The 24,478-nt window shown below is 39.0% G+C and overlaps 1 protein-coding gene across 14 annotated transcripts in view; it reads left to right on the top strand.

The window, feature by feature from the left end:
- Positions 1 to 166: 166 nt before the first annotated feature.
- The window catches only part of Ryr (Ryanodine receptor), a 40,586-nt gene continuing 16,274 nt past the window's right edge, over positions 167 to 24,478 (top strand). For 3 of the 14 annotated variants that reach the window (XM_071705794.1, XM_071705809.1, XM_071705799.1), the window contains exons 1-28: positions 167 to 364; positions 2,942 to 3,345; positions 10,906 to 11,010; positions 11,091 to 11,189; positions 12,112 to 12,126; positions 12,976 to 13,053; positions 13,137 to 13,212; positions 13,478 to 13,590; positions 13,687 to 13,886; positions 14,018 to 14,200; positions 14,299 to 14,470; positions 14,806 to 14,975; positions 15,136 to 15,260; positions 15,334 to 15,704; positions 15,831 to 16,162; positions 16,358 to 17,466; positions 17,813 to 18,021; positions 19,074 to 19,173; positions 20,777 to 20,975; positions 21,055 to 21,428; positions 21,600 to 21,822; positions 21,904 to 21,933; positions 22,123 to 22,261; positions 22,437 to 22,732; positions 22,825 to 23,358; positions 23,472 to 23,704; positions 23,934 to 24,036; positions 24,111 to 24,266. In XM_071705794.1, coding sequence (XP_071561895.1) covers positions 3,292 to 3,345; positions 10,906 to 11,010; positions 11,091 to 11,189; positions 12,112 to 12,126; positions 12,976 to 13,053; positions 13,137 to 13,212; positions 13,478 to 13,590; positions 13,687 to 13,886; positions 14,018 to 14,200; positions 14,299 to 14,470; positions 14,806 to 14,975; positions 15,136 to 15,260; positions 15,334 to 15,704; positions 15,831 to 16,162; positions 16,358 to 17,466; positions 17,813 to 18,021; positions 19,074 to 19,173; positions 20,777 to 20,975; positions 21,055 to 21,428; positions 21,600 to 21,822; positions 21,904 to 21,933; positions 22,123 to 22,261; positions 22,437 to 22,732; positions 22,825 to 23,358; positions 23,472 to 23,704; positions 23,934 to 24,036; positions 24,111 to 24,266 — 5,798 coding nt within the window. In that variant the 5' untranslated portion in view covers positions 167 to 364; positions 2,942 to 3,291. Of the gene's footprint in view, positions 365 to 2,941; positions 3,346 to 10,905; positions 11,011 to 11,090; positions 11,190 to 12,111; positions 12,127 to 12,975; positions 13,054 to 13,136; positions 13,213 to 13,477; positions 13,591 to 13,686; positions 13,887 to 14,017; positions 14,201 to 14,298; positions 14,471 to 14,805; positions 14,976 to 15,135; positions 15,261 to 15,333; positions 15,705 to 15,830; positions 16,163 to 16,357; positions 17,467 to 17,812; positions 18,022 to 18,503; positions 18,604 to 19,073; positions 19,174 to 20,776; positions 20,976 to 21,054; positions 21,429 to 21,599; positions 21,823 to 21,903; positions 21,934 to 22,122; positions 22,262 to 22,436; positions 22,733 to 22,824; positions 23,359 to 23,471; positions 23,705 to 23,933; positions 24,037 to 24,095; positions 24,267 to 24,478 lie in introns of all 14 variants that reach the window. The other 11 variants (XM_071705760.1, XM_071705770.1, XM_071705751.1 and 8 more) reach the window with 9 other exon arrangements.

Raw genomic sequence — 24,478 nt, forward strand, 5'->3', positions numbered from 1 at the left:
TAAAAAATCATTGACAACCCTCATATGATTTCGACGTCGCGACTGCGATTCCCCGAAGATTCCTCCGCAGGTATGATACGAAACGCGCGGAGCGGAGCGGCGCGGTTCGCTCGGCTCGAGGCTGAAAATAGCCGTCGCTCCGCTCGGCTCGGCACAGCTCCGCGAGCTTCGGCAGGTATTCCGTCGCGGGGGCTCGATCTTGCGCGGTCAGGAAAGCAGGAGGCTCGGTCCCCCGAAGAATCCCTCGGCCGAGAGTGAAAAAAAAACGATCCCTCGCACCCTGGTGCGTTTGCCGTGCGTGCGTTCGCGAAGTCGCGATTTCTACGCGAGGTCGCGAGACTATAGTTCGCCGATTTGTGACGAGGTGAGTTCTCTCGCGGTGAATCGTCGCGATTAATTCTCATTTGTTCTCATTCGCGGACACGCGCATGTGGATTTCGAGAACGAAACCACCGGTTGCACCCTGTTACACATAGGGCGTGCATGTGTGCATGTGTGTGTGTGTGTGTGTGCGTGTGTGCGTGTGTGTGAGAGACTGTGTACGTGCGTGTGTGATGTGACGTGCTTCTCGAAAATCGTGGTGCTTTTTTTTGCGTGGTAATCCAGCTTTCTTAACTAATTAATAAATTCTCCGGAGTAAGTTTCCTAGAAATGTTATAAATGTGACTTCTGTACGATAAATTTGGAATATCATCAAAAAAATATCATGCATCGCACGATAGCGATCTTACGTGTAGCTTTAACGCATGCTACATAATCATTAAATTAATTTTAGAGACAGGCTTGGTTAAATGGATGCTTAATTACTTGGAAAAAGATTGATGTGTTTTGCGTTTTATACTTCACATTTTCATGCAATTTTAAATTTAGCAGACAATCTTAAAATTAAAAACTCCGTTTTATATTCTTATACAATGCTTTTATATTCTTATACAATTCTAAAATAGCTTCGCCGGAAACGGCAGAAAGACATTTATAAAAATATTTAAAGGACATTCTTCAGTTGAAATCGTTGGAATCTGTTAATTTTAAATTGACTCAAGAAATTTAATCTTTTTAATTAAATCTCATATACTGTGTATCATTACGAAATAATATTTGAAGGTAACAGTGAATCGTCATTTCCGATATAAAACGTTCAATATCGCGAACGATAAAGATACAAGAAATATTTATAGAACGTATGTCAGAACGTATAGAGATTTTATTGATTTCTATGAAATTTTTATTTCATTCATTCCGAAGCGATTATTTTGTCGCGAGTATCGTAGGACGTAGATACCCACAGTTAACGCGATTCTTATTACTGTAACTGAACATTTGAGTTTTTCTAAAGATAGACATTCACACGTGCTTCTCGAGAACCATCCCTAACCTTCGATTAACTGATTAACACATTAAATGCGATAATGGGGAGGCGAGCTTCGCTAAGCGTATGGAGATATTTCGGTAAGCCATCGCGGATGTATCTATTTTTGCCGCGTTGCTGGAAATAGCCTCTCAGAGAAGGTAAAATCAACCAGGCGTAATTCTGTGTCGATGCATTGCATCGTCGCTGCTGAACTGTAGTTTTTTGCCATGTTAAAGAAAGAGAGTATAAAACTTTTATTCCGAATTGAAATATAAACGAGATATTAAAATATTGCGAAATGCATCCAATATCTTTGGACGTAATTTACATCACTTTCAACGATTTCGATTATAAATTCGAAAATAAATGAAACAATAGCAAAGCATTCTAATACATAGCAGATATTGATTTTTCATACTTTTAAAAACGTTATTATTTATCATAAAATTATTTTCTGTGTGCTGTATTGTGTGTGATCTATTCATCGTAATGAAAATCAAAGAAAGGGATAAGAAATTTGTACATATATTTCGACAATTATTAAGAACTAATTTTAAGCTACCAGTGAATATATTACGTTAAATCAAAACAGCAGAATTTAATTTGACGCAAAAACTGTCGCGTCAAATAAATCGTTTGATAATATCTGGCTTGTAACATTCTCAAATGACAGCGAACGATTGTTATAATGTCATATATACATGTACTCATTAAAATGTCATATATTTAACGAAATGCTATACCTACTACTTGTGTAAAGGCTAAAAACTGTTTAAGTGCTTATAGCTTAATGTTATAGTTAATATCTTGTATTTCCTTTATCGCTCGCATTCAGTGTAATAATATCGTTTGTCAATCAATAACTGGTACTTCTGGCCCTAATATGCAAATCGAAACTGGAGTATCGACGACTATCAACTGCTTTGTACGTAACATAAGCAGACTGGATCAAATTAGTCTTGATTTAAATGTTTTATTTGTAACATTTTGCGACTGTTCTCGTAATCCGAGATACTTTCTAATTCTGTAACATAATCTGACGGAGCACTCACACATGACTCATTCATGAACCCTCGCCTTTGCGTTCATCAGTGAAGAGATGTGTTTGCTCGAAACTATTTTTACACGACTGCAAAATCGCTGAAACACACCTGTCTCGTCATGTGCTACTTAGAATTTTAATAACACGTATGAGAGCATTAATAATCGAGGCTGTTTGCGACACATGTACATAACACTACTCCATTTCCGAAGATTTGATGAATCCAAATAATATAAAGACTCCAGATTGTCTTCTTAATTAAAAATAAAATTTATAAAATTCCAAGACTTAAATTGTCAAAAAAGAAAGCCATTCATATAGAAGACTATTCCATTCTGCTTTAAGTTACCGCAACACGGTTGCGCGTTTTCGTTCTTGAAAACTACCCTCATCGCGTTATTGAGATTTATTCGAAAAGGAAGAAAGGAAAAACTGTCCAACAATATTTCGCGGTGAGACGGATGGCTGCGTAACGCGAAAGCCGCGTAAACCCAGCCGTGGGATTTTTCGCGTTAACGGAATCTCGAGCATGCGGAATTTGATTGAAGGTATCAGGCGCTTGCGCGAGAGGCGTCGCCGTCGGCGAGCGGTCTGGGTGCCATCCGATCAGCAGTGGGTGATCGTCGGTGCCCTACGACGGTTCAGCGCGTCGTCGACGTCGTTCTCTCGACGAGACGGAAGAGGCCAGGGGTTCGTGTGTAGTGTGACAGGGAGCATGCCGTCCACGCAGAACTGTGCATGACCACCGCGTCCGTTTCGAGCATCGACAAGGGTGCCTCGGACACGAAGTGACACGCGAGATACGCACGCACACCTGCGTACGCGTACGCACGCACGCACGAGCGCGCAGGGGCGACGCAGACGGAGGAGGCACGTCGCGTGAAAGCGCGCCGAAGGGATGGCCGACAGCGAGGGTGGTTCCGAGCAGGACGACGTATCATTCCTCCGTACGGTAAGTCGTACTTTGCTATGTGGGGACCTGTGAGATCGCGTGATAGAAGGAGCCATTGGCTTCGAAGTTTAAAGGGGTGTCAGAGAGATTGTGATCAGGAAGCTCACGTAATGTCAGTGATGATATAAGATTGCTATCTTCTGGTATGCGAAGGAGAATAACTCAAGAAACAATGCTAATAAGAATCTCTCGTGATTAATGATCCAGAAATGTCGAGATTATTATCAAGGGCGGAGAAATCGTCGAGTTTGCGTGAGAAGAGATTATCGCATTTTTCATTAACAACTTACTTACAAATAATTGTCTTTTCTGGACCAATCTCTATTTAACGAAATAAAGCTATATTTAAATCTACTATTTAACAAAATAAAACTATTTAAATCGCTAATGGATACTGACGGGTTGATGGTCTTTTTGCTTCGACGAATCTATCCGCGATAAACCAGACGTAGATTACACAGTTTCATTGATGTTAATAACTCCGCAAGGTTCACGTGAAAGATGCATGTGATATGAAAGATGTATGGTTATCAATAAATTTAAAATGAGCCGAGTGTGTAATATACGCCAGCAAGTGTGCCCGCTGAAAGCGCAAGTGTGAACAGGGGAGGTGATTCGCGTTCAATGATGCGGCGATGTGTACGTGTGAAAATGAATGAATGCCGACGGCAGTTGGTGGAACTTTGTTCGCACCACATCACAGGATGTGGGCAGACTCGCATTTGCACGAGGCGAGCCGGCGCATTACGCATATTGCATTGATGCAGTACAGTGATAATGTTACAGTACATATAGCTTCGCAGTTATGATTTCTGTTATGCACCTCAGTGAAAATATCGATCAGACGCGTCATATGTAATAATAATGTGAAGAATATGTAATTCTAGAAATCTTAGTTAAGGCTACATAACACGTTATATTTTCAAATCAAATTGAATTACGATGCATTTTTTTAAATTAAAAATCGATTAAATTCACGAATTTGTAATTAATAATTTAGTAACTTGTATTGATAGCGTGTTCAACTTTAAGTGAATTTAAGAATAACCTAAAAGCTGCCTGAGCATTTTCAATTTACAAACGCTCGTATGCAATTTCTTATATGGAAACTCATGACTAGAAAAACTGTAGGTGATTTTAGAAGCGTGGAAGCCCTTAGAGTGCAGCACAACCTTGACCTCGTTCGACCTAGAGAGATCGGACGTTGGTCGCGTTGATTACAACCTTGTGCTTTCATCATTGCGTCATGACATTTAATTTATGCTCTGTTCATATTAATTTATTTGGCCGATACCTGTGGTTAACTATACTACGAATAATTTACATGTAGATATTTTAAATATTCCAGTCAGTCGCAAATGCAAGTATTCTTTTTCCATAATTAATCATCATGCTTTATTTTTAATACTTAATTAGCGATTGCACTTAAGTTTCAATTTTTTAAATAAATATATATTTGTATAAAAATTAAAAATTAATCACAAAGTACATGGTTTCAAAAATATTCAACTCATCACACAAAATTGCTCACAAATTGTACAGAATTGTTTTCTATTTCGTCTTCGTGTTTGTTACAACCGTTCCGCTATTTTCTTTAATTTCTATCCAAAACTTGGTACTTAAAAATTCCAAAATATACAAATTATGTATTGGTACACATAATAACCTTTGGTAAGGTACATATAAAAATATGTTACTGACAATATTTCGTGTTACGGCTTAGACATAGAATAAAAATTTAAATTTGTTTAATAAAATGTAAATTTAAATTTCAACAAGCTTGTTAGTAGAAGTTTTATGTTTTATCAAACATAGCTTATTTTCTAGTTCTCCATATTTGTCGTGTAATATCTCTTTTGTGCTACTGACGAATTTCTTTTTGGAGCGTTCAGCGGCGACCAGGGCCGCGTCTGCGCCTTCTTCTTCTTATCCTCCCGGTCCTCCGACGTCTTTTCCGTTCTCTTTCTGCCAGACGTATATACTTCATCCTCGCTTCCTGAGGCAAGGCACACCACTCTTTGCCGGCTTGCCGAGCGACTTCTGTTATGCGTTTTTCAGGATTCTTAAAATACATCTCAAGATAGAAAATGATGAAGGGATTCTGCGAGATAATTTTCCGTATTCTCCTTCTTCTAGATCTAGTTCTAGATCTCCTTCTGGAACCCTGACCGCATTGGCATGGCGCCTTTCTTTCGGCTCTTCGTCTACAACGATCCAAACGCGCTTTCTCAGTATCCGTTTGCTTTGTCTGCTCGCTCGTATCTTTATCCGCTTCTTCAATAACACGTCTGCGAAGAGTTTCGGCCGGTTTATCTTATTGTGTACTTCATTTATAATTCATTATAAATACTAGATCCTAATTAATTGACATCTACAATCTCCCCTTAAAATGCATTATTAATGTATGCATTTAGTGCAATATGCATTACGGACAATTAAGACGATTGGAATCGACTTTCGCGAAACTTTCGGTCTTTAATTCTTCGAAGTTATTTGCAAACTGCTGTTCGACTCATTTTATGACTCGCGGCGAATCTTTTACAACCACGAAGTATATATGTATATATACACAAAGCACGCGGGAACGTTGAGCAAAGAAGTCGATTGTTCTCTAGGAGAATGACTTCGATCATCGATATGGTCGCGCCTGTCTTCGTGGAATTAAACGGCCTTAAAGACTGTGGCGAAATCGCGTGCGAAAATACATTTCCGCTAGATTCGCATCGCGATAACGTATCGTGCAAAACCGGCCAAGACCGAGGAAATGGATCATTTCGCGTTCCTACACGAAACGTCATATGCGCACCTTTCGACAGGCCACCCTTCCTGCGGACGGATTGTGAAACCGAACACGACAGCGGAGCACGGAATATCGCTTACCTGCCTTCGTCGGATCTGCTTTCGTAAATGTTAGGTTCATCCATCTCCCGCCGTTTTCTGCCGTCACAATTTTCACTTGATAATTTGACTTGGTTTCGAAAAGAAAGCGAAATGTCGTCCGCACGAAAACATCTGAAGTTTCACGAACTTAATTTCTCTCAACTTCGCACAATCGAGAATAGTCGACGGGACCTATCGATCAGCGACGTTGCGATAACAGTAATTTTCCATTTCTATCAACGCGGATTAACTTTAATTTACTTTTTATCTTTATTTTACTCAATTTAATTTACTTTTTATTTTTTTTCTAATTCTTACAACTAGAAAAGGATGAAAAGTAAGTTAAACTGAGATTATAAAGTTAATTTGCGTTGGTAGAAATGGATATAATAAGATCGAGCATCAAGAATATGCACACGTACGCTCGACACCGGAGATAAAGTTAGCCGCGTGCAAAGTTAAATTTGTATGTAACTTCGTAATTGCGATCATTTCAACTTTGTCGAGGAAATTGCTTCCTAACAAAAATGAGAGCTCAAAAGTATCATCCTGAATTTTAATTTACAGTGATTTATTAATTTATGAAGTATTTAGAAAGTTCGAATAAAACAACTTAACTTTCAAATTCGAAAGATAAAATCATTCAAATTTTCTTGTAGATAAAATGAAGAAATATGTGTAACGATGTAATCTGAATAATATCTCTTCTAAAATTCCTTCATTAAAATTGTAGATGATATCATTTTTTATTAATTACATTTCGCCTCAACGTCTTCGAGGAGACTTAAATTACAGTCGAGTGATTCATTGTGCAGTTTGCTGACGGGGAGAACTTTGCGACACGTGCTGCGCATGTCGCGTGCATAGAAATCTAGCGAAGTTTCCGACAAACATCGGGGTTCTTCTTTAAAGTCGCTTCTTTAATACAGCTAGTCGCTTTTAGTTAATTTTAGAATTTAATGCGACGCTGTTCTGTCTGATCGATACGGCTCACGTAGCTCTCATTAGTGATGTCGCATCGAAAAGTGATGAATTTATAATTAATACAACGCGATGCAGCGTGCGTCGGATCGTCGGATGCAACCGACTATCGAACAACAAACGATATAGTGCACGCACGACGGGAACACCTTTTTCTAAAGCCTCTTCCAGTTCAGTGGTGCCGTCACGAGGCTCGCTTTTTTAGCGATATGTTTATCAAACGCCCCGTCACTTTACACGCCGATATTTCTAACAAATTAAGGAAGCAACGAATTGTTAAGTTAACTTGAGTGAACTTGAATTGGAAAGGATTGAGTCAAGCTTCGAACTCTTCGAAAGGGTTAATTCAATTTCAAATTCGAATTTTCAGGATTTCGATTCTAACGAGATTTTAATTCCGCTGAATATCTTCAATCGTGAATGTGATAAACCTGCACGCATAAATTTTCTCCTATCATGCAGTTTTTTTCTTTTATGTATTTGAATAAGAAGTCTAGAAATATGTGCAACATAAACACGTGTAAAGGGTAAATATGATTTATGATCATTTGTCGGTTTGATAGAATTACAGGGGTTGTTTGCTTGTAAAATAAAGGTTTATCCTTGACCTATACCGCAATATTGTGGTTTCGATCGTCCGCTGGACGCCGGAAGTAAACGGTGTATGTTCATTAATTATCAATGCATTCGTAGCGCGTCTGTCCGTCAAATTACAAACAATTATATTTCAAGAGATAAAATTGAATATAAAATCCTGCAAGTATGTTTCCATAATCTCGATATTACACTTACTAACATAAAACAATAAAAATTTATAATAGTACTTTCAAAGGAAGCTACGTAAACATAATTACGAAAATGATATAGAAAAGAAGATACTTATAACTTTTTTAATCATTTCTCAATTATAAATTTTTATTTTTGTCTTCTTAGTTTATCGCGTAAATTAACATGGAAACATAGTCGCGAACTAGAAATTGGGGAGATAAACACTTCATAATTAACGTTGGTAAAATCCGACAATTTATAAAATTATTCGCGTCAGCGAATTGACCGATTGCACTTTATTAATATTTCAATAAACAAGATTCGGTCTTCTTGCCAAATTTCCAGCGGAAACTTTCGGTCCGTCGCGTGTCTTAAAAGCAAATATACGAGCTCACGTATGGCGAATCGCGTGACATTCCGTTTAACCCGGCAGGAAGTTATGTTAATGTGTCCTATAACATTACTTATGCACACCCACATTTCTCTCCGTTGCATTTTAATTTTTTTCGAACTTGAGCAAGTCGGGGATGTGCGTGCGCGTCCACGGTTATGCGCACCGTCGCACATCGCCAACTACATCCGACAATTGAGAACATTCGAATTATATTTTTTATTAAAATACGAGAGAATATATAGAGAGAAAAAGAGGATGTGGTATGGTGATACAATTAGTATGGTCGTGTAAAACAATTTTATTTTGCACGAACGCGTCCTACGACCCGGCTTCTGCCATCGATAACTCTATAATCGATTGATTGCCTTAATTGCGTTGTTGTCACATTCTTGATTGCCAATAAATCGTGCTGATTAGCGTGACAAATTGGAGAATATTTCGAGTATAAATTGCTGGCAGGTACTATCCACTTTTTAAACCAAAGTCTGACAACGCGCGCAACATGTTTAATCTACTTTAGTTTTCGATCCATATAACGTACTGTATAATAATTTCTAGTATAAATAATGATTTAAAATTCTAAAAAATAGTGTCTTACATATTTGCATTAACAGTTAAATAATTTCATATGAGATTTTTAATTGGATTACGCATATTGCTTTATTTAGAACAGTGTTAAAAAAGAGAGCACTTAGATAATTGCCGCCGGTATTAATTTTCTCCGCGTATCATTAAAACTGGGCTTGGAAATTGTTAACCGCGACCTTATCTTATAGGAACTCATCACTACGTAATTTATATATAGGTGTGTACTGTGTACCGATTGAGGGATGAAGTCATCCAACCTAAACATATTACAGAAATAACGAGATAAAAAACAATTTTCCCTTGTGAGACTTTCAACACCCAGTTTCTATAGCCGCTCATAAATTTTTCACGGATGCGTACAGTTGGCTCCATTTTTTTTCTTTCCTTTTCCATTTTTATTTAAAGTTGAAGGGCATGAATACATAATTCTTTGATTGTAGTAGCTAGCTTAAATGTAAGAAAAAATATAAGAAATTAACATTTTTGAGATTGCAATTGAATAAAAGGAAAGAACAAATAAGATGAAGCTTAAGGTAAAGTACTCTTCTGGAGTAAAATTCAGTACAAAGGAACAGAACCTATGCGTTCAAGGATCAAAATCGAGCGACGCAAAATCGAGTGACTCACTCGACGAGCTTTTCGAGGCGCGACGTTATTGCGAGTCTGCGTTAAATAACGTTGCCATCAACTCCTCAACGCAACGCGTCCAAAGATTAGAGGTACACTCGAAGCCGGCATACTTGTATATCCTGTCCTCGTGCATTCTTGAGGTCGTCCAAATTGGTTTTGGCACGGCGGCCGCGTTCTGTCGTTCGGCCGGCATCATAATTCACGCGATTTCGCAAAAGTGTTATTACTACCGCAGTGAAAATTTTTCGAAACGACATCGTTCGATCGATGATATCAGCCCGTCGATCGTTTGACGGCTGCATCTTCGTCGACCCTCCGATGCATAACACTCGCGTACGCATCGTTACTCCGTGGGACCGTCTATTGTGGATTGCATAATCGTTGAGCAGTATTGCGTACTATTGCAGCACAGCAAACATCTACACGATGCAATCACGAGAGAAATTCGCACCGAGGTCTCTTGTTAATCTGCACTACGATCACAAATTTCGGAATGGCTAAAGCGATGGAAATATTACAAGATAAAAATAAATCGAAAATAAATGTTACTGCAAATTACATCGTTTTGAAATAATCATATAAAATTATACATATATAATGTTAAGGATGTTCTGGATAGTTAGTCAAAATGCTACGAAGTTGATGAAAATTTAATATCATATTCTGTATCCTCTTTCAAAGTTTAGGGCCAAATTTCAGATCGATTCACAATTTAGATAAAAAGTTAGCAATTTTTGAATATTCGAGTTTTATAGAGAAAAAGTGTAAACATTAAAAATTTCTACCAATATAAGGATATTTTACACACAAGTAGATCTTCAACAAACAAAAATATAGCAACTTTGAAACGGTTTACAAAAATTTTTTTTTGTTTTGAAAAAATGGTAGTGACAATTATTTACAGTCACTAAATCTACGTCTTTTACATTCTATTAGATTTTCCCTAGCTATTTATATACATTTTTTTGTCTTTGGATCCCTGGAGAATTAATATATCGGTGTTTTTAATATTTCCTGCATACTTTTGGTTGGGATGGTGCCTTTAGAACATCCTTAAGGTAATTGTTAAAGAGATTTACTCTAATAATAAGTCATCTCTTTTTAAGAATTTTATAAAATTATTTTAAAATTAATATTTTGGGTTTTAAGATCGATTTTCTTAAAAAATGAAATAGATTATTATTAGGGCTCATGCACAATGAGAGGAATAAGGAACAAGGAATTAAACATAGAGAGAATTCATAATTGCATCTTGCGACTCTCATTGTACACGAGCCCTTATGCAGAATATATGTAAAGATATCATCTAAAATTTACAGGAGGATATGGTATGCCTGTCCTGTACCGCAACAGGAGAGAGGGTCTGCCTGGCAGCTGAGGGTTTCGGTAATCGACATTGCTTCCTCGAAAATATCGCAGATAAGGTAAAAGCGATCCCGCGAATTTAGCAGGCAGTTTCTCTCATCTCGTTCTCGTGTGCATTAATTTTATCCTATTCTTCCAGAACATACCGCCGGACCTGTCGCAATGCGTATTCGTGATAGAGCAGGCCCTCTCGGTGAGGGCCTTACAGGAATTGGTCACCGCTGCCGGCTCCGAGACGGTAAAGTATAAGATTATAATATCTGCTTAATATCTCGTACACTCGTATGACTTCAGCTTCGCCAACGAAACTCGTAGATCCAGGGAATAGTCGTAGCTTCTATTCAACATTCGTGCCATCAAAGAAACAGCGACTCTCTCATTTCAAGGGAGGGAACAATTCGAACACGTGACTATGAACGAACAAGGCTCGTACAGCCGAGCTCGGGCTCATACGATTTGCTAATTGTAGTCCGCGCGAATAGTACAATCATCCGTTTCGCGATTAGACGTTCTTTACATTTCAAATTAGTCGTCAAATATTGGACTACTACACGCGCTCAACCTGCATAGGAGTGGGCCATAAAACGCGCCCCCTTGCCTTTCTGTGTAAAATGTAAAAACAAATCCCCGAACAACACTGATATGCAGAAAGATTGGGATATTTTCTAGACATCTTTACGCAGTCTGTTTAGACCTTTAGGTCTGCTCTCAATCTCTCCGCCGAATAATTTTATCGAAAAGTTCCTGATACATCGGAATAGCTTTTCTTGAATGCATCCGCACGCAACCCCTCGCCGCCACCGTACCCCTTATCCATATGATATTGTGGCATGTGTCCATAGTCGTGTACAAATTGATTTCAATTTCACGTTTCTTCATTTTGTTGATCATTCCCATTTTCATCTGTGATTTTGTCACTCGAAACATGTCACTCGAATCATGAAAAGAACAGAACGTCATTTAAAAATTTAATCGAAACTCACCGTTATCATCAATCGCAAGACGTATTATTTTATCGTTCTCTCTCTCTCTCTCTCTCTCTCTCTCTCTCTCTCTCTCTCTCTCTCTCTCTCTTTTTCTCTCGCTCTCTTTCTCTTTCAACAAATCGAATTCGACATTTGACGAACGAGATTCATTGCCTCTTATGTTTCTCTTTGCAGCAACAAGACAGTTTAGTAAGTACAATTTACATACCATCTGCGAGGCGCCGTAACGTGCTCTTGGGTAAAACGATCATTTGTTTGTGTGCTAGAACGTTGTAACATCCGATCGAATTTGGGTGAAGATACGAGCCGTTTACTTCGCGTCTCAGCCAAATTTTGAAATACAAGTCTCTTCTCATGTTTCTATTTAGCGCCGTATTTACTGCTAGTTTAGCAAGGCTGAGTTTTATCCAACATGAAGATCGAACGCGCGATACAGACATTATACTTATAAATTGAATTAAATAGTCAGAATTTTTTAAATAACGAGCTCGTATATTTAAATATATATTTAAATAACTATATTTAAATAACAGCAAAGATTCAAAGACTCGTTTAATAAAATTTTAAGAGAATAACTTTCTTTTTTATAGAATTATTTAGTTTTTCCTATATTTTTTTTTCTCTCCTATATTTTATAGAAATATTTAATTTCTCCTATATTTTTTTCTCTAAATATCGAGACATTATTTCACCCATCGATCGATTAAGCGATCATGCCTGAAAATTACGGTTAATATTAATATAACGAACATATTGAGACTAATAACAGCAACCGCTTTCTTTCGTTTGGCTGCCTAATGTATTAATCGTCTACGTTAAAAAACACGTTTAGCGATCTGTGTCTTCGATTTACGCCTCGTGAGCTTCGCATCGTAGCAGCATTTTATGGCCTTCTCTTATCAGTACGCTTGTAGAAGTTGTCTAAGAAACTCTGTTATTTTGCGAACTATTAAAATCTCGTACGGTATATACGTAGTGAGGAATACTATCGAGCACGAGGGGTTGCAAGGGCTTTGACCAATCCTTTGATGCTTCCAGGGAAAGGGCACCGGGTCAGGGCACAGGACCTTGTTATACGGTAACGCCATATTATTGCGACATCTAAACAGCGACATGGTAAATTGCTCTTCTTTATAATAACGCTGTTATGCCACATTAATTTTTCATGGTTACGTAAATCCTATGATCGTGTGTCGCAGTACCTGGCGTGCCTGTCCACGAGTTCGTCGAACGACAAGCTAGCTTTCGACGTCGGTCTACAGCAACATTCTCATGGTCGGTGCAACACAATTACGCTTCAACGCTCAACAAATTCTTTTGTCGAAGTTAACGTTATTTCTCTCTACCCCGACATAATATACCGCTTTGTTGAACATTCATGAATAAGTACCTCTTAAACGCAATTATAACTTTTAACAAAATTGAAATAAAATTGGACGTTTAAAGTTGCATGTAAAGCTGATAAACTTTTCACGGGTCGAGAAGCACGAATGGAACCTTGTGATTCCTTCGGAATTTCTTTAAGTTTTTATTCTCAAAGGTGAGGCGTGCTGGTGGACCGTGCACCCCGCCTCCAAGCAGAGATCCGAGGGTGAGAAGGTGCGCGTGGGTGACGATCTTATCCTGGTGTCTGTCGCCACCGAACGATATTTGGTAAATTTAGCACGTTGTCGATAGATAAAAATGTTTCGCGGAATAATTCGTATGAGATGAGAAAAAAAAAATACATTCATATCTCTCTCGTTTCAGCACACGACAAAGGAAAATGACCTGTCGGTGGTGAACGCGTCCTTTCACGTGACGCATTGGTCGGTGCAGCCATACGGCACCGGTATCAGCAGGATGAAGTACGTCGGTTACGTTTTCGGCGGCGACGTGTTGAGGTTCTTCCACGGTGGCGACGAGTGCTTGACGATACCGTCGACATGGAGTCCAGCACCCAGTCAAAAGTAAGCTCTTGAGCATGCATGCTGTGTATGTCCCAATAAAACAAGACTTTTTTTTAAATTATCGTTATCCTGAAAATAGGAGAGAGGATAGAAGTAATCGTTTTACAGATATTTTCTTCGTCGTTTTACAGCCTCGTAATCTACGAGGGCGGTAGCGTAATGAGCCAAGCGAGATCGTTATGGAGATTAGAGCTCGCCAGGACGAAATGGGCGGGCGGCTTCATCAACTGGCTGCATCCTATGAGGATCAGGCACTTGACAACCGGACGTTATCTCGGCGTAAAGGAGAACAACGAGCTCTATCTGGTCGATAGGTTGATACTTATTTTTAGAAAAGTTCAAGGGTCACGGCGATTCTTAGAGGCTCGTGATAATGTTTCCTAAATCCGGGATTTTTTTTTCTTTTTCGAAGGAACGAGGCGACGATCGAAACCTCGACGTTCTGGCTGCGGCAAGAGAAGGACGATCAGAAGATTGTTCTCGAGGACAAGGATCTGGAGGTCATCGGAATGCCGATTATCAAATATGGTGATTCTACCGTTATTATGCAACATGCCACCACGTGCCTCTGGGTGTCTTATAAAGTAAATAAGAGAATACATTTTTTTTCTAAATAACAAGGTATTTATAGTTAGATTATATATATATATATATAAGATCGTCTTAAGTTCATCGTCAGATACTCCGTAGCCAATGAAACGAGACGTACAGCGACTAAAGATAAACGTGAGACGATCTTAAATATAAGATCTGACAGTGAATATCGCCTTGAAACGTAAAATAAGAAAAAGAATTTTAGCTGATTGACTTCTTTGACTTAAATAAAATATGTTTAAATAATTAAGTCATTAGTTATGGTAAAAGTTGCGAATGTTGCGATAGAAATTCTCACGATATTTATCACGCGATGTTGTTTTAGTCATACGAGACGAAAAAGAAGGGGGTCGGGAAAGTCGAGGAGAAACAGGCGGTACTCCACGAAGAGGGTAAGATGGACGACGGTTTGGATTTTTCCAGATCCCAAGAAGAGGAATCTCGCACTGCCCGGGTCATCAGAAAGTGCAGTAGCTTGTTTACTCAATTCATCACGTAAGTTTTTGCAATTAAAAATATTTTTAAAACGTAAAAAGAGATAAAAAGACGTTATAGACTATATATAGCAGTACGAGAGATAGATAAAAAAAAATATCGGATATCAGTAGAGAGAAAACGGGATAGGAGTTGGCTAAAAATATCTAATACGTTTTAGAGGCCTAGAAACACTGCAGGTGAATAGAAGAGCGTCCATGTTTTTTCAAAACGTGAACCTCAACGAGATGGTAATGTGTCTCGAAGACTTGATTAATTATTTTGCTCAACCCGAGGACGACATGGGTAAGAGAATACTCTTCTTCTCTTACAAGCCTCTATAGACTATCTTGCTAACGATAGATACTTATTCTTTCAGAACACGAAGAGAAACAGAACAAGTTTCGAGCTCTCAGAAATCGTCAGGATCTGTTTCAAGAGGAGGGTATACTGAATCTGATTCTCGAAGCTATCGACAAGATCAACGTGATCACTTCGCAAGGATTTCTCGTCGCTCTCTCCGGCGACGAGAGTGGTCAGGCATGGGATCAGATATCCGGGTATCTCTATCAACTACTGGCGGCCATTATCAAAGGAAATCACACCAACTGCGCCCAGTTCGCCAACAGCAATCGTCTCAATTGGCTGTTCAGCCGATTGGGCTCGCAGGCTTCCAGCGAGGGAACTGGAATGTTGGACGTACTTCACTGCGTTCTAATTGATTCACCGGAGGCTTTGAACATGATGAGGGTTCGTGTCATCTTTTGCAACGCAGATTATCTATTTGGCGAACGAAAATATTCTCGCAAATAAAAATTTTATGGATTAATTTATAATAAAACTTTAAATATTGTAAAATAAATTTGATTTTTTCAGGACGAGCATATAAAAGTAATTATCTCTCTGCTGGAGAAACACGGCAGGGATCCGAAGGTTCTGGATGTCTTGTGTTCGCTATGCGTCGGTAACGGCGTCGCGGTACGCTCTTCGCAAAATAACATTTGCGACTTTCTGCTGCCTGGAAAAAATTTGCTCCTCCAAACGCAGCTGGTGGATCACGTGGCGAGCGTCAGACCGAATATATTTGTCGGCAGAGTCGAGGGCTCGGCTCTTTATCAAAAGTGGTATTTTGAGGTGACAGTGGATCACATTCAACAGACGACTCACATGATGCCGCATTTGAGAATCGGATGGGCGAACACAGCTGGGTAAATTAAGTTAGATTACGTTTTCTAGGCCTTCATTTACAATTAGAGTGTCAAAATTTATTAAAAGTTGGCTATAGTTTCTTAAAGTTAGATTAGGTGGTAGTTACATATCTTTGGCATTTATTAAGTTTTAAGTTTCGCATTATCGAAAAATTCAATAATGCACAAATGCAAAAAAAACTTGCTTTTTTCCAGTTACATGCCGTATCCCGGAGGTGGCGAAAAATGGGGCGGAAATGGCGTCGGCGACGATTTGTACTCGTTCGGGTTCGACGGCGCTTATCTATGGACCGGTGGCAGGAAGACGCAGGTGGTGCAGAATGCCACCGAGCCTTTCATACGAAAGAGCGACGTGATCGGTTGCGCTTTGGATTTGACAGTGCCAGTGATAACGTTCACTTTTAATGGCACTCACATCATGGGCTCTTTTCGGAACTTTAATCTGGACGGCATGTTCTTCCCCGTTATCAGTTGCTCGTCCAAACTCTCCTGCAGATTTCTGCTGGGCGGCGATCACGGCCGACTGAAGTTCCAGCCGCCGGAAGAGTTCTCGCCGCTGGTAGAGAGTCTGCTGCCGCAACAAATTCTGTCGCTGGATCCGTGCTTTTACTTCGGTAACATGAACAAGGTGGTCCTGGCGGGTCCGTGGTCAGTCGAGGACGACACCGCCTTCGTTCCGGCTCCAGTCGACACTTCCATGATCAACCTACCCGCCTATGTCGAGCAGATCAGAGATAAGCTGGCGGAGAACATTCACGAGATGTGGGCGATGAACAAGATCGAGGCCGGTTGGATCTATGGCGAAGTCAGGGATGACCTCAGGAAGATACACCCCTGTATAGTTCAGTTTGAGCGACTTCCAGCCGCGGAAAAGCGCTACGACACTCAGCTGGCTGTGCAGACCCTGAAGACCATTTTGGCTCTGGGCTATTATATCACCATGGACAAGCCGCCGTCTAGAATAAAAACCTTGAGGCTGCCGAATGAACCGTTTCTGCAGAGCAGTGGATATAAACCGGCGCCGCTTGATCTGTCTGCGATCACGTTGACCCCGAAGATGGAGGAGCTCGTTGACCAACTGGCGGAGAACACGCACAATCTCTGGGCGAAGGAAAGGATCAGCCAAGGATGGACGTACGGGTTAAACGAGGACTCGGAGATGAGGAGAAGTCCCCACTTGGTACCGTATCCGAAAGTCGACGAAGCTATCAAAAAAGCCAATCGAGATACAGCGAGCGAAACTGTTAGGACCCTGTTGGTTTACGGATATATGCTTGATCCACCTACTGGAGAACAGCACGAGGGTGAGACCTTTAATTCTTTCTCCAAATGTACTCGTTTATTTTTAAAAAGATCTTTTTATTTCATTGATAATTGAAGATAACGTTGCATTATTTTCAAATACTTACAAAACGTATATATAAAATATTATTGATATTAGTTACTGTTTATAATAATTATTTATCATATGTAATAAAAATTATTTTCATTCTCTCAAATTTTAATTTGCATTTGGTTATTCATAAAGCTTTAATTGTGTGTGCATTAAATTAAAATAATTGTAGCGATTTTTTTACTTGTTTTGAACATATTTTTGAGATTTCGATGAATTACACATAATAATAATGTATTTACTTTCTATATTTATAGCGTTGCTTTTGGAGGCCAACAGGTTACGACAATTATACTTCAGGACTTACAGGGTCGAGAGGCATTACGCGGTCAGTAGCGGAAAATGGTATTTCGAGTTCGAAGTCCTCACAGCCGGACCTATGCGAGTCGGTTGGGCGAAAGTCGATTGCATGCCGGGAAGTATGCTGGGCAGTGATGAAAGTACTTGGGCATTCGACGGTTATAACGTAAGTGCATAATTCCTCTTTCCGTAATTTAACGATCGAAGAAAATCGAAATAGGACGACAGGAAAACGTTTAATGGAATTTATTAAAACGATAATTCAGTATTTTTTATTAGCTTACAATAAAACGTATTATAGATTTTTAATTTTAATATAATGATTAAATGATAAAATAAATAAAATATAGAAATCAATAATAAAATAATTTTTGTGCAAATTAAATTCAAATTCGCCTTTTATATAAAAAAAAAGAACTATCTAATATTATTTTGTGTAACTTGAAGTATTATAGCCATGAAAGGGGTGAGAACTTTAATGTTCGTGCTCAATTTATTTTTACAAAAATATCAATCAGAGAGGTTGCGTGCAATCTATACAAGGTAGTCCTCGTGTTGCAAGACGAATGCGAATATTAACATTAAGCGCTATACGTGGCTCTTCGCGATCTGTGAAACATGAATAATCCATAAGAACATGAATGTCAGGTGACTAAAGTGCACGCTGGCACCCACGAGTCATTTGGTCACAAATATCAAGTGGGCGACATAGTTGGATGTTTCATTGACGTGGCAGACCGAACGATCAGTAAGAGTCCCATTTCCCAAATTGGCCGATCTTTAGAGGCCCCACTATACGTATACATATCATTTTCTCTTTTCCTGAGTTTTCTCGTTACTACTATTGTCTTTGTCTCGCTCTATATGTTTCTTTTCATGTTGACCTTGGTTTTATATCTTGCATCTTTGTCCCAAGACAAATTAAAAAAATCGCTGGTGAAATTTCATTCGGCGAAGTGTGGCTTTATCTTTATCGATATCGAGGGAGGGAAAAACCGTGTTATTTCCTCGAGGTATCTTACTTAACTGTGCACCATGCCGAAACTTTTAATGTCGCACAACATCGATATGCGTATTAATAGCGATATGGAAGACAAGTGTGTACAAGATGTATCTTAGTCCGCGGGCAAAAATAGAGCGTCTCGATTTACCGGTCTGTCCCAATCTTATTCCGAGCGAAAGTAACCTTGAACTGGTGAACATTTTTGTTTTTTAAAGGAGGAAAAAGTATACTCGGGCACGGCCGAAACGTTCGGCAAACAATGGCAGGTCGGAGACGTTGTCGGTGTTTTCCTGGATCTAATTGACCGAACGATTAGTAAGACGGAATTTTTAAGCGAACGCTTCAGCTGCCATTATCTCAAAGCTATACACATACAATTTGATCTGATTTGATCTCTGGTGATAGATTACTGGATACAGACATTGCGATTTTTAAAACAAAATTGTTCTTTTGCATACTTATTCGTTAGACAGTTATCTTTAGTATAATATTAACTGAATAGACATTATACGAGTTATATAGAATAAAAAAAACATAACGGTGTAAAAATCGAATAACTAATTATAATCATTGTTTGTACAAAATTAAAATAATGTTTTACAGAACGCGACCATATAACTTTAGAATCTGAATAGACGTTTGTCGGGCAAAATTTTCGCGTCACGCACTTCGACGAAGAATCATATTCCATTTAAGGTTTCTCGATAAGAAAACTCCGTTGTGACTTGAACAAGAGGAGCAATCATGCATTTCTGACACAAAAGATATTTCATCTTGTCATTTTAACATATCTTTCTGTATGGAGTTAACTACAAAACCAGAAACAGTCCTGGTTTCTATCATCATTAATAATACCATGTTCACGAGCGACGAAAATCACATGTCTGCCCAATGTCTTTTCCGGTATCCAGTACTCTACTCAGTGTTTATACTGTCAGCGACAACAGTGCTTCCATAATTCATATCTACTAATCACTAACACTAGGGTGACCCCAGATAATTATATCATATTACATTCTGAAACAACAATCCCCGAATATACATTATTTTACGAACACAAAATACAATGAAATTTTTTGGAAATGTAACGGGGCATCTTCATCTTTCTAAACATATTTTCTAAACTATTAATTTCATGCAAAATACCGCACGTGAGCGTCTAGATTGAGCTATCGAAGAAAAAATATTAAGGGAGATCTCTCAGATACATGCGCATTTCCCGTTTAAATTGTTATAATCTTTATTCTTTTTTATCTCGGTTATATATCTATATTTTGTTTTTTTTAATCATACGATTTACTATTCTAATGCATTGTCCGTGTGTGATAATACAATACATATATTTGATTTTCATTACACCGCCTTCAAATAACGCCGCTTGCATGCGTATTCTGTCTGAATTGTGTTAATAGGTCGTATGAATAAAAATAAAACGAATGCTTTATCTTCGAACTTGGATGAATATTGTAATATTTTCCATTCAACTTTTTTTTAAGCAATAGACTAAACACTAAAGCAAAAGCTTTTATTCATATGGCTTATTTCAACACCTGCTTTGCTGTAATTATATATGCAAAGTGTTTTAAGTATTTTTTACTAGAGAATCTTATTAAAAAAGAATTATTAAAATTCCTAGCACGATTGTTTTTTTATACAGAGAAACCATAAGTTTGTGTTTTACATGTCATATACATGTCATATAATACTCGAACATTCGAATAATTGTAGTAATTATTTATCGCCTAATTGGATTTTTTTTTTAAATAAGTCGAAATGAATGTTTGACAGTTCAAGTTACCGAGTAAAAGATATCATTTGTTACTCATTTATTTACAACCTTCTAGATTATGTTGTTCGTTTCGACTTTTCGCAATACTCGATGCAAGTACACCGCGATACAAATCTGCGAATTACGTAGGTTTCTCCTTAAACGGAGAATTGCTGATGGACGCACTCGGCGGTGAGACTTCTTTCGCTGACGTGCAGGGCGACTCTTTCGTGCCCGCGTTCACCCTTGGTGTCGGTCAAAAGGCAAGATTAACGTTCGGCCAGGATGTGAACACCCTGAAATTTTTCACTACCTGCGGTCTGCAGGAAGGCTACGAACCATTCTGCGTGTAAGTAATTTCGATTTCTCTATTAAAATGGAATGTGGCAAGTAACAGAAAAGTCAATGTCGCTTATTAATTTTCGCAGAAATATGAATCGTTTAGTCACGTATTGGTACACAAAGGATCAGCCTATTTTCGAGAACACCGACGACATGGCCGATACGCGAATCGACGTGGCTAGGATACCAGCTGGTTCCGACACGCCACCGTGTCTAAAAATTTCCCACAACACGTTCGAGACCATGGAGAAGGCTAATTGGGAATTTCTAAGATTATCGTTGCCCGTGATTTGCCAATCTAGCTTCGTAACGGAGGGTGAAAAATTGCGGAGGTGGCAGGAGATTAAAATGCGACAGAACAGACTTTTAGTCGAGCAAGTTGAGCAAGCACAACAGGCAGCACCGTCGGCTCGCATGGAGCAGATCATGCAGTCCGGCTTCAGTATGAGCGATATTAAAGGTAATAATATAAAAAGTATTACTTTAAAAATATATCTTACAATTTACATTCAAGATATATATGTGAATTACGAAGAAATAAATCAATTTGCCACCAGTTGTAATTTTAAGAAAAGTTTTGGATATAAAAGCACTCAATTTGCCAAAATATTACAATATCTAATAATGTTAGGGCTGCAAAGAAATTATTCGGAAGACGCGGCAGAGGCGGACGAGATGATGAAGGAATCGCCGCTTCCTATGCAAAGAGGCAAACCTGCCAGACCGCCCAGGAAAGGTTCACTTTATGGATCACGTTTAGACAACGCGATCAGCGACGCCGAAATGAATGGATATGGCGAGATGAACGGTGACATAAAGGACGACAAGAAGAAACGCGGCCGTTCGCCTTTCCGGTAAGCATGAATCATTAATGATTATCGTCTCTTATAAATGTTGCAAAAGACAAATTGACTTCGGTACTTTGACGTTGTTAGCAAGCTTAGCAAAGAGATGGAAGATGTACCGTAAGTTTTTTAAATATTTTCCAGCGTTACTATATATGAAATATAATTTCAGTATTATTTTTAGTTCAATGATCTAATCAATATATCAGTAATGAATTGGACGATTGTTGGATTTATTTTACTTTTTATTATTGAGATTTTATTTTTATTTTTAATAAGTTACTTAATTGATTTTTATCGTGTATGCAGGTTCTTCTCGCGCAAAGCGAAATCACCGGACGCAAAGTCGAAAACACCCGAGCCGCAAGTTCGCGCGGATATCTCGGATAAAAGTACGAGAACACTCGGAAGCAAAAGTGCCAAAACTCCACAAATTCGTATCTCAACTGTGAGTACATATTGCAACATATTAACAGCAGCATATCTAAATAAAAATATTTGAAGATATTTTCTATAAAAACTTCATGAAAAAACTTCAGAATTTGCCAGACATTTTGTAACTTTTGAGAACATTGATCTAATAACTTTATAATAATTTATATATAAATTTTTTTTGTGTGTAGACGGACTTGAAAGTCGTTCCGCCGCAAATCCCGGAGCGTAACGTTCCCAAAACGATGTCCGTTTTAACCGGAAGTGGCGTCGAAGCGATCGGCAATGAAATCTTCGACGCTGAGTGCATGAAGCTAATGAACGAATACTTCTATGGCGTTAGGATATTTCCCGGTCAAGATCCGACTCACGTTTACATTGGCTGGGTTACCTCGCAATATCACTTGCACACGAAGGACTTCAATCTATCCCGCGTGAGAAAATCTTCTGTTGCGATCATAGACGAATACGATCGTCTCATGGAGCAGTGCGTTTCAGTATTTTACTCATTGTACAATCTTTACTAAATGCATAATTATAAAAATGCTCGCTTGAAAAAACAATATTACAACGTTACAGAGTCGACAGACAAAGCTGCTATATGGTCCGAGCGGATGAACTGTATAACGAAGTCACTCAAGATGCATCGGGCAAGGGTGCATCTCAGGGTATGTTCGTCGGATGCTTCGTCGATACCGCCACAGGCTGGGTGTCCTTTACCTGCGAAGGGAAAGAGACGAGTCACAAATTCAAGATGGAGCCAGACACGAAACTGTTCCCGGCGATTTTCGTCGAGGCCACCAGCAAGGAGATCCTGCAAATCGAACTTGGCAGGACCTCAACGACTCTTCCACTATCGGCCGCCGTGCTGCAGAATTCCGAACGACACGTGATACCGCAGTTTCCGCCAAGATTGAAGGTGCAATGTCTGAAGCCGCACCAATGGGCCAGAGTGCCGAATCAGTCTCTTCAGGTACACGCCCTGAAACTGTCCGACATCAGAGGCTGGTCGATGCTATGCGAGGACGCTATCTCGATGCTGGCTCTTCATATACCCGAAGAAGACAGATGCATTGACATTCTGGAGCTTATCGAGATGGACAAGCTGCTCAGGTAAGACACCGCCGAGAAATGTGCAGCAAAGAAACTTGAAAAATCTTTTCCTCTTTTTTTTACCTAAACTTCTCTCTCTTATATTGATAAAATAATCTGCTTCTCTTGCACAGTTTCCACGCGCATACGCTGACATTGTACGCAGCTCTGTGCTATCAATCGAATTATCGTGCGGCGCACGCTCTGTGTCAACATGTTGACCAGAAACAATTGTTATACGCGATACGAGCCGAGTATATGTCCGGGCCCCTGCGACAAGGATTTTACGACTTACTTATCGCCCTACATCTCGAGTCACATGCGACGACGATGGAAGTGTGCAAAAACGAATTTATAATACCGCTTGGTAAGAAATTGGTTTTTAAAAGTAGAAAATCGCACGAAATTTATCAAAATTATTTAAATATATTCTTTGCTTGCCTTGTATTTAATTTTTATATTTTCAAGAATTTATGACAGCCGTATTCTTTTCAATGTCATTAATTAAAAGTTTAATAAAAACGTTTTTATTGCCCGTGTCAAGATACATTTTTGTATATGCATTTCGGTGTAGTAATTATCTGTTTATTGCGTAGGTCAAGAATTGAAAGATTTATATGAGGACTATGAGATGAAGCATAGCCTCAGGTATTTGGAGACCGAATCTATCCGGCCGCAAATGAAGATGACAGAGATCAGGTAAGTGAAACTTTTCTCCAAGTAGATGTGAGATCCTTTACTAATCGGTTGCCATCAAGGAATGTCCCTTCCAGTGACCAAGCGATTGAGAACATAAAGAACCTATATAGCCCGCACTTTCCACTCGATGTCGTGCGGGATTACGTGATGATGGCGCTCAACGAGGCCGTCGAAGTGAATCAGGTGCACAACCGAGATCCAATTGGAGGCAGCAATGAGAATCTCTTTCTGTATGTAAGATAATAAGTCCTGTTGCCGCTGCCGCTGCTGCAACTAATGTTCTTCGTCAATGTTACCGGAGCAAAGATAATCGTCGTATCTATTTTCAAATATTTAAGCGAAAAACGAAACCAGCTTATTTCACATTTTTTCCTTAAACAGGAATTTCTAATTTCTTGCTTCTCGCTTACAATGTTTCAACCACCAATCAAATACATCTTGG

Source organism: Temnothorax nylanderi, unplaced genomic scaffold, assembly GCF_030848795.1.
Source record: "Temnothorax nylanderi isolate EJ_2023f unplaced genomic scaffold, tnyl_v1.0 TNYL_tig0003_pilon, whole genome shotgun sequence".
Taxonomy (NCBI): Eukaryota; Metazoa; Arthropoda; class Insecta; order Hymenoptera; family Formicidae; genus Temnothorax; species Temnothorax nylanderi.